General features: G+C 40.2%; 1 protein-coding gene across 3 annotated transcripts in view; it reads right to left on the bottom strand.

The window, feature by feature from the left end:
• TBC1D14 (TBC1 domain family member 14) overlaps positions 1-16641 on the bottom strand; it is a 67470-nt gene that overhangs the window by 41957 nt on the left and 8872 nt on the right. For 2 of the 3 annotated variants that reach the window (XM_027899726.1, XM_027899727.1), the window contains exon 3: positions 2409-2529. In XM_027899726.1, the coding sequence (XP_027755527.1) occupies positions 2409-2529 (121 nt within the window). Of the gene's footprint in view, positions 1-2408; positions 2530-8710; positions 8808-16641 lie in introns of those variants that run through there. The other variant, XM_027899728.1, reaches the window with a different exon arrangement.

The following is a 16641-nucleotide window of genomic DNA, read 5'->3' as shown; positions in this document are numbered from 1 at the left end:
TAATGTATTTTAAAGATTCCTCCCATTATATAAGTTTTAAAAATATGCACAAAAGCACATCAGTCCTTATCATTCAGAAGACCATTTCAGTTCGCAGTCAACTTTGCTCATCTCATTCTGGAAAAAAAATGATCCTTCATTGATATAAAAAAGGTATGAGAAGATGGAACCACAAACATACCAATGAACCCCCTAGAGGAGCACAGAGCCAAATGAATGGGATAGTCACAGGGTCTAATTAGTGACCTGATACAAAGGGGCTTCTTTGATGTCTGTACAGAAGCAAATGAAGGAGACTTGAGAAAGGATTGCTTGGTGGAACAGTCACCTTAGTTCTTGTGCACAAAGAGCTCATGCCAAGGAAGTAAGATCCAAAGGGTTTCCCCAGATACGTGGTTATCAATTCCAGGCCTCAAGGGTGAAATGGAGCTGCAGCATTGATTCCTCTGGCCTAGGACCCTTTTGTTCAGAAAGGTGAAGGAACTGCTGCTGGCCAACAAGCTTCATTCCAATAGCCCTGTGCTGTCACCTCCTCCACTTAGACACCCACAAGTCCCTTAGGCACAAACCAAAGGGCTAAAATCGTGCCCCTAAACGGGCAAAAAGTCCACAATGCAAGTGCTACTTTGTCATTGTTAAAGTAACTGTGAGGGGTAACCTAGACTGTGCTTTTAGATGTTGGTGAGGCTCAAATTAGTGATTTACAGCACGACTCATGTCTCAGAAAGTCTGCATGTCAAAAATAACTTCAGGAAAGTGCCAAATCAATTAGGAAGGATTAGTTATTGTTGTCCAAGAGGCACTGGAGACGATTGTTTTTCAGACTTGCAGTCTTGCCAGAAACTCAATAATGTTTGGATGCCATTCTTTAACAGCTACTTTTTTTTCTATCACATTTAATACAACCATTCAAAGCTGTAATGCTCTAGAAACACTGAACACTCACTATTTAAGATGGTTTGGGTGTATAGCGAAAATATTCGCAGTACCAGCAACAACTAAAAAATGTTAATAAATTATTTACCCACTTACTAAAGAACAGGTGCTACAATAAAATACACTGCTAAGGGTCAGAGTACTGTGATTATTAAGCCTCTTCAATTCTGCCCTGAAAACTCTTTGGTGAACACTTCACAACTGTTAATTGTATCAAGACAAGCTGTAGGTAAAGTCTGAATGGTTGAGCACAGTGAGAAGTTCAAAAAGCTGCCTGAATTTCACTTAAATGAACAGCCCAACTACAGCTAAGACCACTCACATGACACAAGGATTTCCAGACTACTTGACCCTAAATTAAACAGCACAGTCCTTCAAATCAGCATTTGCATTTCACACACTGCAGCTGGTTTTGAAGTGCTTACTACATGGTCTCTTTCCATGCAACCCTTCCCATTCCCACAGTGGTTTGAACGAGGAAGCGACAACCAAAATACAACAAAAGCCCCAACACACGACATGCCCATATGAAATCCCAAAATCCCATATGGAGTCAGGTAGATTGAAAGAGGCTGTTTTCTTGTCACTGAAAGAACAGCTCATGAGCTGCTGCCCACACAGTTGGATTGCACAAGATTTCCCCCATTGGAAAGGCAGGTCATTCGATTCACTAGCCGAGTGCTTGGGTTCATCTGTACTAGAACCAGTTTCTGAAATGTTGTTTTCAACAATGTTATAATGCCACAGCTTGAGAAGTGATATACAAGGAACCTTTTCAATAAATAATTTCAATACACACTCCATTCTGAGTATATCTTGAAATCCAGTTATTTGGACAAGGAAAAATATTTATTCCACTCACTTACCCTGAACTGTATTGTATTATTCCAGCATTTTAAGTCAGTGACCAAATTTTCATCAAGGCCCACACATGGAAAATTTCAACTCCAAACAGCAAGTACTTCAGAAAACAAATGGGTGAAACAAGCATTCTAACGCAAGTTTCTGGCACTCTACCATGTTCGCTTTATCTTGAATTTATGCACTTTTAATTACCATTTAAGCAAAAATAAGCCAAGGCCAGAAGACCACAATTTCCCTTCAAACAGCCTGTTATAGATGGATCTTTGACACAAAGGCCACAAACCAGTGAATAAGATTTTCAATATATTTTCAAATGAGCTAAGTTTGGTTATTAAAAAAAAAAAATTCACATACTATGAATCTTCACAAGAAATGCTTTATACCCAAGGGGCATGTGTTTTCATGGAGTAGTCAATATAATGATCACATTACTTTCAATGGCACTGTTATAATGAAAGTAAAATTTCAAGTAAGAACCTTCTTTGCTGCTGTCCAATAAATTGTGCACATCTCATCAAACAAACAGGCTGCTCAGTCATATATACAGATCATAAACTTAACTGGCTTCTACATTCACCATTAATCCTAACACAGAATTAAACAAATACCTTTTGCATTTTCTTGGGATCTTTCTGTGAGTTTTCTCTGAGAGGTACTTTTCCAAACAACTTCCATCCCACGTCATTTTGCTTTTCAAATCTTGCACTTGGCTTTCTGGTAAACAAATTCCTAAAAAAAAAAAAAAAAGTTTGATTAAGAAAAAGGGCTCATCAATTATAACAAACAGAAGGAGAGACAATCTGCTGACCTTACGTATCCCAATCAAATATTCCAACTCCTCTTGTGGTTGAGCTGACAGACACTGTTTCTCCTTCTCAAAAGATAAATCATGCAGTATTATCACCCTACCAGGCAATGGACTTTGTTAAATAATAACTTCTAGTAGATGAAAAAAAGTTCATTTTCCAACTTTCTAAGATGGCCTTTTTTAGCCTCCTTCGAGACTATTCAGCCTCACTCCTTTAAAAAGACACTAATACACTAAATCTCTTGCTGCATAAACATTCTCTACCCACCTGCTACGACACACTACTACCAAAAATCACAAAAAATTTGGAGACATAGTAGCTTTTTACTGTATTTGATCTGCTTTCATAAAAGATTATTTTTCCTGAATAAGCTTAAAAGCCGCTATCAAAACACATTAATTCTGAACACATTTCATTAACTCTGAAATGCCTCAACCAGCTTAGACACTGCAGGAACAGTCAAAGCCAGGCACAAAGCCACTGAAAATTGAATTAGTTTTATTGACATTGCTAGTTTTTAATCATAAAGTGATAGGCCAGACTTCCATCTTTACACCACAATACATTTTTCCAAAACTGGACATGCAGTACAGACCAGACCTCATGCACTCAGCTCTTTCAGGAGCACAACAGGTATTTTACATCCACAGCATTTCTACATTATTAAAGTAACAAATTCTCTTTTGCCCTATTGTCTAATTTAGCAATTTAGTATACAAATATATACAGGTTGGCTCTGCTATTTACTCATCTTGTGGTAGGTTTTTCTGGAAACCTGACTACAGATTTTTGCTCCCTCATTTAAAAGAAAAAAAAAAATCCAGAGACAAAAGTATTTTTGCTGCTGCAATCAGCAGGCAGCTCTAGCACCTTCAAACCATGGATGCTTCCAAGCTGCCATTACTGCTTCTCCTACAGTTACTACCTTAATGCCCACTGTGCCGGCCCATCAAGTACAGAATGTTTCATTCACATCAAGTGTGGAAGTTTGGTAAATAAAAGTATAATTGAGCTTCATGTTCTGAAAGGACTGAATCCATAATAGGCACAACCTAATTCCTAGATCCATAACAGGAACAACACAGACACTAAAAAGTTGGTTTTCCTGGCCACTTTGTATCAGCTGGCACGAACAATATCACAGCTATACCGACAGCGACAACATTGCTGCAATACAAGAGAAATGTTTAATATGAGGAAAACAACTGAGTTAAAAACGTCAGTGCTTTGAAATGTATTATAAAGTTAATAAGGTGCACTGCCATCATTAAATATGCACATATTTATACAAATTAGCACATGATCCTGTATCACAAGGATACAGTTACCTTGAAATTCAAACCAGGAACAGATTATCATATTAAAAGATAAGAACAAAGTGTTTAGGTACAGAAATCACGTAAGTCAATTACAACTGATGTCAAAGCTAAGCAGTAACTGTGCTTCTACAAACCCCTTCAGCTTTCCACTACCCTACCCTTCACAAAATAAGAAATAGCGTGAAGATACAGAGCAAACAGTTGTAGGGAAAGCACTAAAGAGTAACAGCATGAAAAACATAGAAACATGCTACCATTTATCCCCCCCTTTCAGCTTTTTCCAAAGCATGACATTATAATTCTACGGGCAAACTACTGGATCAAACCCAAAGTTTTGCTTTTTTCCTCTCTAACTAGAATATTCTCATGTCGGTGTTATGAGATGTTCCTGTGCCTCATCATTACAGCTGTTAGGCTACTTACAGATTTATAAGCTAACTAAAGCCTTCATCAACTGCTGGGAAAAGAGAGTACCACAAAAATAACTTCCAAGAAAGGTATCTCAGTTGAATTTAATTTCTTTCCACCAGCAATTTCCTTCACCTTGTCAATATAAAGATTCCATTCTGATTGAACAATTAGTACCCTGAAGGGCTCCTGCATGTCATTTTCTTACCTTTGCCCATTTCATATCATCTAAGACCAGAGATGATGGATTTATATTATCATTCGAGACAGCTACCAGGGAAATAATATATAGAGACAGGAAAGAGAATAATTTTTACACATATATTTAGTTAATTTAAAACAGAAATATGAATTAGGTTCTAAAATATATATAAGAATTAAAAGGAAAGCATGACAGGAATAACATAATAAAAACCATGGCATGTAAACAGGATTAACCATGCTAGGCAGGCTGGCTGTTCTTGCAAGAAGTTTTCTTTCAGGTTGTTACTGCTTCAAAAGCGAATTTCAGACTGTCTTCAGAGAAAGTAGGAACTTGTAGCACCAGGGACAGTGAAAGAGCCCCCTAAGGAGCACACCTGTGTGATAGTTCTGTGCACATTCAAATACTCTTTTGTAAGTAAAAGGCTTTCACTGCACTTCATTAGCACTGCAATAACACGAAAATTAAAGGCAATTTTCTCTCCCTATCTCTCCACATTAGAGGTTGCTAGCACAAGCATATATACAAGCAACAATGCCCCCAATCTCCTCTGAGGGATTTTAAGAGCAGCAGTAGGTCTTTATCCTCAGAGCAAAATAAAGATGAATTGGAATGATAAAATAGAATAGCTCTCCGCTGCAAGGGCCTGCGTAAGATGAACTAAACTGGAAAGGTCAATCTCACACACTTGCTTTCAATTCAATTCCACAATCCTAACTATCTACTTTCCCTTTAGAGGGAGCATCGTAATAAATAATCTGTTCCACAGCTTATCTAGCAGATGGCACAGCACTTGCTCAGCTGACTCTGCTCTATCCCTACATTCTAGGGCACCAGGCATCTCTTCCCCTCTTTGTACTATCTCAGGGATTTCCAGTTCACTTTTAATTTAAAATATATATAGATAGATAGAACTGAAAGCACCAGGCATGATCAACATACAATTCCCATTCTGTACTCTCCTTTTCCCCTGCTCTCTGTCTGGGCCTAAGTTCTAGTGTTTTACTGGTGTCCACACTCCTTACGAACTCCAAAAAGTCTCAAAACTCTCAAAAGGTATAACATCAGAGGCCACATATCAGCACAATCAGATGTGGAACAGCAAACTACAGCCTGCTCTTGCTTTGACTGAGGACACTGAACCCTGATCTGCCCCCACTGGAACAGGCCAAAGCAAACCACAAGACAGTTAGGATGGCATGGAAGGAGCAGAAGAGATGCCACCCAATTTGCAGCTCATCTTAGAAAACTTAACAGGAAAAATAATCCAAACAAACAAACTATGGAAGGTTCTCCAGTTCAATTTCTGCAGAGGTTTGCAAAAAATCAGGACACCACCACAGGGTCCTGGCAAAAACACTACTTGAGATTTCTGGACTGAAAGCAGATCCGTAAAATATGATCAAACTTGCATAATTACCACAGAATCAGAGGTCCCATAAATAAAAACCAAGAATTTAATTTATAATTTAGTTGTAGCTCCAGGCTACAATTAAACCTAAGTAATCCTAACAGGAAAGGTTGAGCATGGCATGGACCCAGTTTCTACCCCACCACTGAGTGCCCTTTTCAAGGAGTAAGTGGATTTCAGAAAACATCCTGCAGAAATAGGATATTTTTATGAAGGGAAGTTCTCCCAGGTTCATGGTTATTTAGCCTATTTAATACCTACTGCAACTGACTTGGAAGGAAGTAAGGATTTCTGCCATATATATAGTAAAACCTTCAATTTTTCTGCTGCCCCAGCACAAAAAGGAATTACTTTCCTCCCATACTAACACAGCTCCCTAGGATTTCCAAGAAGAGCACTAAGCAGTCTCACTTCTGAAAAAATTCACTAAGAAAAATTCCACTCTAAAGGTACCTTAAGGAGACCTTACCTAATGGAAAATACAGGTTAACAAGAAACAAAACTTCTCTACCTGGAAAAAAAATAACAAAACAAAACAAAACCACACACACACAAAAAAAAAAAACACAAACAAAAATTTAGATCTTTACTTCAAAGAGGAGTTCAGAAATGCTAGGCTAAAAGATATCAAACTTTCACTACAAGCGCTTTAGGATAACAAAATTAATTTGAGATCTTGAATGTACAAAAAGGGTTGACACGCCTGGAAAGAAAAGATCACAAGCTGATCGTTATCTCTGTCTCATTGTCCTCTTCACAACCATTAGAGCACATCATGCTGGTTTACAATAGGGATATTAACAGGAATATCTGACATGACAATCATGTCTGCAGTATCATTAGTGTGGAGCCATTAAAGTGTCACGGGTTACATCTGCATTCCCATTGTACGTGCTAACTATTTTACACTAAGTGTCTGCAGCTTCTTATTTTAGAAAAGCCAAGCACGGAAGTTAAATGGAGGTCACATTTCAAATTGCTTTAGCACAGTCCCCTAAAAACAGTATTTGGCACCAAACAGCTGTTTAACCTTGTTATTTTAACTGAGCTATAGAGAGGAATTACCTGCCTGAAGAGAATTTAGTTCTAACTCCAGAGGTAATTTTTACATATATAGAAATACCATCCTGTGATATAGGACAGAGATGGAACAACCTTTTGCTTGAACATACAGGTACTGCATCACCACTGTATCCTAATCTGCCCAGCTGCCTTTTCTGTGGAGAAGAGAGAAAGTCAATACCAAGAGACAAGTTCAGCAGGGTCAGGAAATCCTTATTTTTTAATAAAACTTAAGAACCATTTCATTTTAGTTCTATAAGCACTGCTAAGATAAACTTACTGAATAGTTGCCATATATATGCACTGCACATTTACGTCTTGCCCATATTTATGTAGCCTTTTGTGCTGTCATGGTCAGGCTTTAAGCCTCAATCAAATTTAAAAAAAATAATAAAATATTGAACCCACATCAATAACAAGTAATCAAGTCAAACCTACTCTTTTAGCGTCTGTTACAGCTTTTTCAAGCTTATGCTTTTAAAGAAGGTCCCACATCACCACTGAAGCAGAAAGTTTATCTAGTTCTTTCCAATCCTCTTTCCAAACAGACAGGAAGTCTGTGACACAACTGCCAGCAATTCCTGCCCCATGAGGAGCTGACAGTAGCTGCTACCAGTGAGAACGTGAGGAGTTGTGAGCAGCAGCTCCACAGAAATTCAACTGTTCACTTCCTCCACGTTTCAGCTGTGCTTTGTCCCAGGCCAGGTTAGCCACTTACGTGAAGTCACCTCTCAAGAGGTCACCCCTTCCCACCAAGCCCCCCAGTTCAGTATATAAACCAATCCACTAAAAGGAGCAGACAGCGCTGCCATTGTTTCTGTTGCCAGTTTATTCCAGGTCTTGAAGTCAGCTGTGAATCTCTTCCCTGAAAAGTCTCTCAAAGTCTCCTCTAGCCAGGCAGGTTCAATATTGTGCCCAACCAGATACCCCTGAAGTTGGTACCACCAGTCAAGGAACTGTTTCTCTGGCACATGTCACTCAAACAACAAGAAAAAAGGATGGGCTCCCACACAGTAGCTGCCAGAGAGTGCAGCTGAGCAAGGTGGACACATATACACCCACTGACACCTGTTGGTGCACACATACCCTACACCTGGACTTTCAGCCAACACATAGGAGGTTTTTTTTGCCCAGAATTCCCAAGATATACCAGTTTCCTGAAACAAAAGGGTAGACGAGCTTAGGATTAAGGAGTTTTCATGACTAGACTACTTGGGTTCTTCAGAAAATCTGAATTTTAACTGTGTTGCTGTGACTGTTTTGCCATGGCTCCTCAGATGAAGTTCTGCAGTACCTGAACTCCCAGCATGTGGCACAGAAGGGCAGCTGCAAGCAAAAGAAAAAGTGAGATGGCATATGATGCTCTATGGTAGACGAACACTGACCTAGCATAGATTGTATTTGCAAGTAGATGGGTACCTCACTCTTAAAAAGACAGCTGGTGTACAGAAACAAACAAAAAAAGTATGAAAATTATCTAGAAACTGACCCTGCTCACGCAGACTGATGCAATTTACCCAACACTAATTTGCAATTGCAAGTAAATTTTTGTTACGAGTTTTAAACACAGACAACATTTCCTGCTCTCAAGATGCACGCTCACATTTGAATCTTAATCAGTCTTCTGATGAAGAAGGTTATTTTAAGAAGACAAAACAAGTTGGAATAGTCATGCACATTAACTAATGGAAGGACTTACCAGTCTCATGAGCAGAGCAGATGAAAAATAAGGATAGTGGAGAGAGTTCAAAAGGTTCGTATTTTGTAGAGCAAATTTATCTTGAAAGACATTTTGTCAAATGAGTATCAGACTCGCATGTATTCTTAAGAAGCAAGAAAGAAACAGAGGCAAATCAAAGTTCATTTCAGCTGCTGCTGGGGAGACCCTGACAATCCCTGTCAACTCTAAACTACACCAGGAGGGAGCACTAAGTTCTTGAGCCCCTTGGCATATCCAAGGCAGACAAATTCCATGTGTAATAGACTTTATTTAAAGTAAGCAGATATTAATCCTCAGAACTGGGTAAACCCACACTGAGTACACAGGCAGTGTAAGAGATGTTTCCACAGACATTATTCCCCAAGGCATCCAGAAAACTATACTGAAACAAGACATTTTAAGTAGCATAGAGCACCCATTAGGCAAAAAATAGAAGATAAATTTTATTAAATATTTGCTGCATTGTGAGTGAAAGTGTCCAGTCACCTTACCTGACATAGTATTAATTCAATTAACACTACCTAGGAAAAGTTCTATTATGGAATTTAGGCAAAAGGCATAAGAATATTCTTTTCTTCTCATCCTCCAATGACCTTGTGCATTCTGTACCAATCATAAGTCTCACAACTTACCCTCAATAAACAGAATAAAGAGTTTTCACCTCTATATATTTCAAACTAAACAATTTCTGGAGGCTGAGAAAATAAACCCTGAAAAACCAGCAACGTATTCTGTCAAATAAATTTTTGTTACCTGATTAGTGGAGGAACAAGATTGACACAGAAATCATGATGACTGGAGAACTGACGGACTTGAGAAGGCATGTCAGGAGACACACCAAAGTCTTCTGAAAGGCCCTAAATCTACATCCTCCACAGGTAAAAGCCAGCAATTGGAACCCATGACCAGCTAACACTGGTTCCTAGAAATAATTCACTAGACACAGTGACTGCCAGTTCTACCATTCCCTGCTCCCAACTTCAGATCACCTCTAGGTCAACTTACACCTTTGGAAAAAACAAATAAACAAACAAACCCAAAACCAAACACACAACAGAAAACCCCCCAAAAACCAAAATAAGAACCCCCAACCAACAGAACAGAACATCACAGAAAAGTTCAAGTATTTTGGCTATGGTGAAGAGCCTCCATAAACAAGTCAAAAGTTATGCTTCGAAAAGGATTCCAAAAATACATACAAAAGCAGAGTTTGCAGAACTTTATCTCTGGGGGATTGCCAAAGGTCAGACTAAAGGAAGAACAATGCCTGGTTTGTGGATAAACAAATCTAACAGAAACAGAGCCAGGTGGCCTACACAGTTGACCTACCTATGAAAAAGGTAACTAATAACAGAACCATGTTTTATAAATTCCTACCACATTTTATAAACAAAGTTTTCCAGCCACTGACATTCCAGTATGTTCAGTAAGAATCAAGGACAGTGACACTTTACAGGGTAACAGATACTTGCAGGTTTGGTGGGGAGGGAGGAAGAAAAAAAAAAAAAGACTTCCATAGTTAGAGAAACAGTAATACAAGTTAGCAGTACAGGACACCTGACAGCTTGCAATAGGGTATCTTGGAAATTTCTCTAGAATTCTGGAAAAAAAGAGTAGGGTTTAAAAAAATAACTTATCAAAATTACAATATTCTGCATTGGCCTTTTTTCTTAGAGGGTAGTCCTCATTTCACAGGAGAACAAAGCAGAGTTGCCTGCACTGAAGTATTTGAGACATGCAAAATAAATCAGACAGTAACCCTGCAAGTTTAGGAGGTAGAATTGGTTGTAGCAAGCCAAGAATTATTCTGCACATCAATAACTCACAGTGCTAGCCTACCACGCAAATATTGCAGAATTCTCAGAAACAGGAGTTTCAGGAAGTTAGGAATCTCCTATAAAATCAACATTCAGGTCCAACTTCAAACTAATATATCAGAGTCAAATCAGCTACAATTAATGATCCTTTTCTAGCTGGCAAAACTCCCAGTTACCCTAATGTTCTCAGAATAATTCAAAATTCCATTCCTAGAGTCCCAAAGAAGCTCTCTTCATTGATTTGAAGCACTATTACCACACTAATAAAATACAAATGCATACATGAAATGTCATCCTAAGCAAAAATCTGAAGCTGTGTAAACTGTAAGACCTGCAGCTATAAGGATGAAACACAGACTGGTTTGTAATAAGATCAAGAGGAAAAAAAATAAATAAAAGCTCTAATTGGTGCCCAGGAGTCTATATCTGTATCCAGTTTGAGGCCCCTGCACTACAAGAAACAGAGATCAAAAAGTGGTGGAAGCCCAGTGGGTGACCACTAGGACAGCTGGGTGGTGAGGCCTAGGACAAACGAGCAGGGATGCTGAGAAAGGTGATTTCATTCGGCCTGGAGGACCCTTCTCAGAGATGCAATGAGTTAAAAAAACAAGAGGCAAAGCAGAAAGTTGCTGCAAGGTAAAGTCCACCTGGAAAAAAGTGGGGAGAAAAAAAAAAATCACAGTGGTAGCAGATAAATGCTGGACCGTGCAGTCTGGAGAGGCTGGGATAACTCCAGGCTTGGATGAGGTTCTGAGGAACACGCTCCAGTGCTGAAGCCCCACTCTCAGCGGGGGCTCACACCACCGGGCCCCAGAAGTCCCTTCTGACCTGAACTGCTCACTGACTCTGTACTTGTGGAACGCTGCTGCTCACGAAGGGGAGCCCAAGCACTAAGTAAATACCTTGTCTTACCTCAGGATTGTTGCCAAGTTCTTTTGTTTATTTTGTCAGTTGTCAAAGTAAGGTGTGAATGACCCTACTATTTACTCTAGGTTTTTTAACTTTGTTATTCTTCTGGTATGGCTCGACAATTTCGATGCACTTAAGGACTACAAAGAGAGGATTAACATTAATAAGGAGCAGTTAGTTCATTAAAACAGGAATGTTATTAATGCTCAAATTGAAAGTAACAATTCATAAAAATGAATTTGTTTGGGTTTTTTTCTGCCAGCAAATTCAGCATTTACCAGGACGCTAAATATGAAGAGTAAGGCGTAAAAACATATATTCCTGCTGCAGAAAATCCATGGGAGAATAACAGATGAATGATGCAAGCAACATAGAACACTCATCTGTGCTACAGATCTCATTCACCACCCAGTGTGAAATTTCTGTAATGCTTCCCACCAGCCACTAGAAAAGAAACATACACATTTTACTTGCTTTTAAATAATAACTAGACCACATTAAGTCAGTTTTGTACCATTACTAAAAAAACAACCCCAAAGCTCAAAGTACCACTGAGCAGATTTTCATTTAACTTCCATAATGAACAAATAACTTCAACAAGCCTCTTCGTTTAAAGTCTTGTTTGTGAAAAACTGTTTCAGTTACTCAACAGCAAAACTAAGATTTTAATCTATAAAAGGAACTTCCCTTAAGAATAAAGAGCCACATATCAAGTAAGATTTAGTGTAAAGCTTAAGGCAGAACTAACAGAACAGTAATTATTCCACAATAATTATTCCACACATAAGGGAAAATAAGGACTACAATTAATGTGGACAGTTTCAGTTCAACATCTAGTGGAGAAGAGGCCACATGACAAAATTCAGAACTTCATACTCTGAATTAGAAGATAGCAATTTTGGAAACGGTATCACACAAATTTCCAACCTTCATCAAAAGCAAAGGCTGTCACCTTTGTAGAACTCCAGCTTTGCACCTGTGGAATATTTTCTTCAAGAGAGAATATTTATTTCATAAAAATTCTGCAACTTTTGTTTTACACAGAGCTGTGATAATAAGTACAGATGAGGGGAGGACCACTAGTCTAATGGTTCAAGTAGAGAGAGTGGTTTTCCAATAAGTACTATCCAAAACCACACTGTAAAAATTGAAGCACCCTTCAGATGGGCACACCTGAATGCTTCACAGGCTGCTGAAATATTGTTGCCAGCATCATCTGTTAAAACAGATACTCAGTGCCTGTGCTGCCTCCTACAGTACAGAAACATGAGTTTGTTTGCCTCCTTGAATGAGGCCTGTTAGTCTCACTCCAGTGCCTGGTAAACTACTGGAGAAGATTATTCTGGGAGGTATTGAAAAACACCTGACAGACAACACAGTCATTGGTCACATCACGGCTTCATGACAGCAAAGTCCTGCTTATCAAACCTGATTTCCTTCTATGACAAGGTAACACCCCCAACTGAAGCCAGCTGATACAATCTTCTTAGATTTCAGCAAAGCTTTCAAAACTGTCTCTCACAGTATCCCTCCGGACAAAGCGTCCATCCCGCAGCTGGATAAACACATCATGGGCTGGGTGAGCAACTGGTTCACGGCTCAAGCACAGAGAGTAACAGTGAATGGGGTGACATCAGACTGGTGACCTGTCACTAGTGGGGTTCCACAGGGCTCCAGCTTGGGCCCTGTGCTCTTCAACATCCTCATAAACGACTTGGATGCAGGACTGGAAGGTATACTGAGCAAGTTTGCAGATGAAACTAAAGTGGAAAAATGTGTTGACTTCCTGGAAGGCAAGGAGGCCTCACAGAGAGACCTCGACAAATCAGAGGATTGGACAATCACCAACCATAGGAAGTTCAACAAGGGAAAGTGCTGGATTCTGCACCTGGGATGGGGTAACCCTGGATATTTGTACAGACTGGGGAATGAGATGCTGGAAAGCAGTGCTGGGAAAGGGACCTGGATGTCCTGGTTGATGGCAAGTGGAATACGAGTCAGCAGTGCCCTGGCAGCCAGGAGTGCCCACCCTGTCCAGGGGGGCATCAGGCAAAGCATCACCAGCCAGTCGAGGGAGGGGATTGTCCTGCTCTGCTCTGCACTGGAGTGGCCTCACCCTGGATACTGTGGCAGTTTTGGGCACCACAAAATAAGAAAGATATTAAGCCACGAGAGAGTGGGCAATGAGGATGGGGAAGAGCCTTGATGGGAAGCCGTTTGAGGAGCAGTTGAGGGCACCTGGTCTGTTCTGCCTGGAGGAGATGGAGGGGAGACCTCATGGCAGTAACAACTTCCTCGTGAGGGGAAGAGGAGGGGCAGGCACTGATTTCTTCTCTCTGGTGACCAGAGACAAGACCTGAGGGGTTGACCTGAACTTGTGTGAAGGGAGGTTTAGGTTGGATATTAGGAAAAGGTTCTTCACCCAGAGAATGTTTGGGCACTGGAACAGGCTCCCCAGGAAGTGGTCACAGCACCAAACTTGACAGAGTTCAAGAAACGTATGGATGATACTCTAAGGCACGTGGTGTGACTCTTGGAGATGGTCCTGTGCAGGGCTAAGAGCTAGACTCGATGGTTGTGTGTCCCAACTCAGTATATTCTGTGATTCCTCTCTTCCCAGCCCTTTTAGATGCCCATTATTGACAACATCAGCTAAGAATGCACAAAGATACAGTAGTAGGGAGGGACAAAACTGACACCAAATTCCTCTCTGACTTCTGACAGGCCAGTGAATCCCAGGGGGTCAGACAACTACAGCACTGGGAAGCCCAGCCCCCCTTGCAGGGCAAAGCAGCCTGTGCTGGGTGTTTGTGTAGGTCCCCTCCATCAGAAGCTGGGTTTCTGGAGCCCTTCCTCCCTGCTTCTGGACAATTACACCTGCAGCTCAGCTAGTTTTCGTTCATTTCTGGTTAAAAGCAGTGTACTCATATCCTCCCCCACAGTGCATCCAGCTCTTTCTGTCCCTCCTCCCACACACTTCATTCCTGTTCTCAGCCTGTTTCTTCCTGAACAGCCAATACTCTAAGAGGCCTCATTTAAACAGAAACGTGCATGAAAGAGGAGACATCATTATATCTATAATCTCGGATTACTCACAACTATTTTCATCCTTTTTCTTCTCTTCTGTGGTCAGTAAACTCCCAGTTTTGGAGAAATGAAAAGTGAGAAATCAACAGTACAATGCTCTTTGACATTCTACCTTCCTTTTAACACCAAAACTAGAGAAGTAGACAATAAGCTATCCTCTCATTAAATTCAACAACAGCATTATGAAAGGGTCCTATTCATTAACACAGGGGATTTATCTATGCCATCAATGGACCTAATTCCTAAATTCAGAACTCCAGATTATGTGTGACCAGTGATCTCAAAACATATGTGTATGTTTATGTGATATAAAAGTATCAGATTCACATGATGTAAGACTTAATGCTGAAACCAGTAGCTACTATTTTGAAACTTAAGCCCTTTTTCTTATCAGATTACAAGGTCACAGCCTGGACTAGGTGTGTGCTTCTATCTATGGTATAGGATGCCAATCCCGCTTCAGACGCTTTCTCTCAGAAATACAATTTATTTATACTGTTTACTTTGTAACCAGTACATTGTAATGTTCTTAAAGCCTTTTCTTTATTGTGTAGTCCCTATTCTCCTACTACTTTGAACACTTGGATCAAAAAATTCTAGTTGTAGCCTGAAAAGAAAGATGATCCAGATTTCTGGAAAAATAGGTAATATCCATGGCGTTGGACCAAGCAAAAACTTCAGACTCATGTAACCCAGTGAAACGAAGGGACCTGCATGGCTTATTATTAAACTGAACAGAGTCCTAGTCCTTCATATGATCACTCTGTGCGTAACCACAAAAATCCTTATCCTCAGCCTCCAAAACAATAAAGGAAAATGACAAATGAGAGGTACAACTTCCGCGGTAGGATCACAACGGTCCTGATTCAGCAGAGCTGTTTAAAACCCGCGCATTTAAAAAGGTTCAGCAGTGCTGTACAGAAGCAAAGTCCAAAGGTAAAACTCATTAACCCACACTGCTCTGGGTCAACAGGGCAAAGGGGCAGACAAGTCAGTGCCTCTTTAGTCTCCCAGCCAATTATTTGCTCACACTATTTTTCGAGCCAAGTTCCTGCATATATTCAAATGAAGGAAATTAATTCCAACTGATGAAAGATCTCTGGGCTCTGAAAGCTGATACAAGTGACACTTGAAAACAACCAACACATCAGGTTTCTTTGTCAACAGTCAGCGTTACAATTGCTTTTCAGAAGCAATAATCCATTTTCATGTGCTAACCTGGAGTCTAATGAGAGCACTCTACCAGTGATGCCTTAAGCTCTTCCGAGAGGACACCTATGCAAAAGCAAGCAAGAAAGCAGCCTCTTTTTTTCACTTCTGATATTCCTGCCACACCCAAAGATGCATCAACAGGAAAGAACCAGACTTTCAGAGCCTGTAACTGCTGAAGAGACAGCAACTGAGCCAGAGGAGCAGTCCAGGAAACCTTCTTCACCACAGTGCTCAAGAAGGCAGGACAGGAGCACCCCATTCCCAACTGATCTTGAAGGAGCAGCAACAAGCCAATGGTGTTCCCCTTTAATTTCTTCTACAACTCAGTTTGCAAACACAATCTCAAACCAACATCAACACTTCATAAGACACCACAGATATTGCCAAAATTGATACGGAACACACAACCTCATGCTCAGTGCACTTGCACACATGCATACGGTCTTGCAAGGAAAAACAAATCTACAGAGTGCTAAGAAATAATTTTACATTCCAAAGCAAGTACTTCTCTAAGCATTTTCTTGATACTATAGATGATTTACTCTTAATTGATTATGTAAGTAGCTTAGGCACACGTAACCAAGCACTGGAGGCATCTAATTACTGTCAGCATTATCTCTACAGGCAGCCACAAATCTTAACTGGCATGTCATGACCGAGTTTGCTCTGGGTAAGTTTGAACAAACTAAGCCATTCCCAGATGCCATGTGGGGTTCAGTACAAGCACAGGTGCCATTTCAAGATGAAAGGTTTCTCCCTTTTACCAAATATCAGCAACTTGTGCAGAAAGTTAAGCTGATTCATCTCAGTGGTTGAAACCTGCATCCTATTACTCAGAGAAGCCCTCCAAGAGCTGAACGTGCAGATTAAGGCTGAGTGCCTGAA

This window comes from Empidonax traillii, unplaced genomic scaffold, assembly GCF_003031625.1.
Source record: "Empidonax traillii isolate 1590-97213 ecotype Southwest subspecies unplaced genomic scaffold, ASM303162v1 scaffold687:size894609, whole genome shotgun sequence".
Classification (NCBI taxonomy): Eukaryota; Metazoa; Chordata; class Aves; order Passeriformes; family Tyrannidae; genus Empidonax; species Empidonax traillii.
This window is presented reverse-complemented; position numbering and strand designations above follow the sequence as displayed.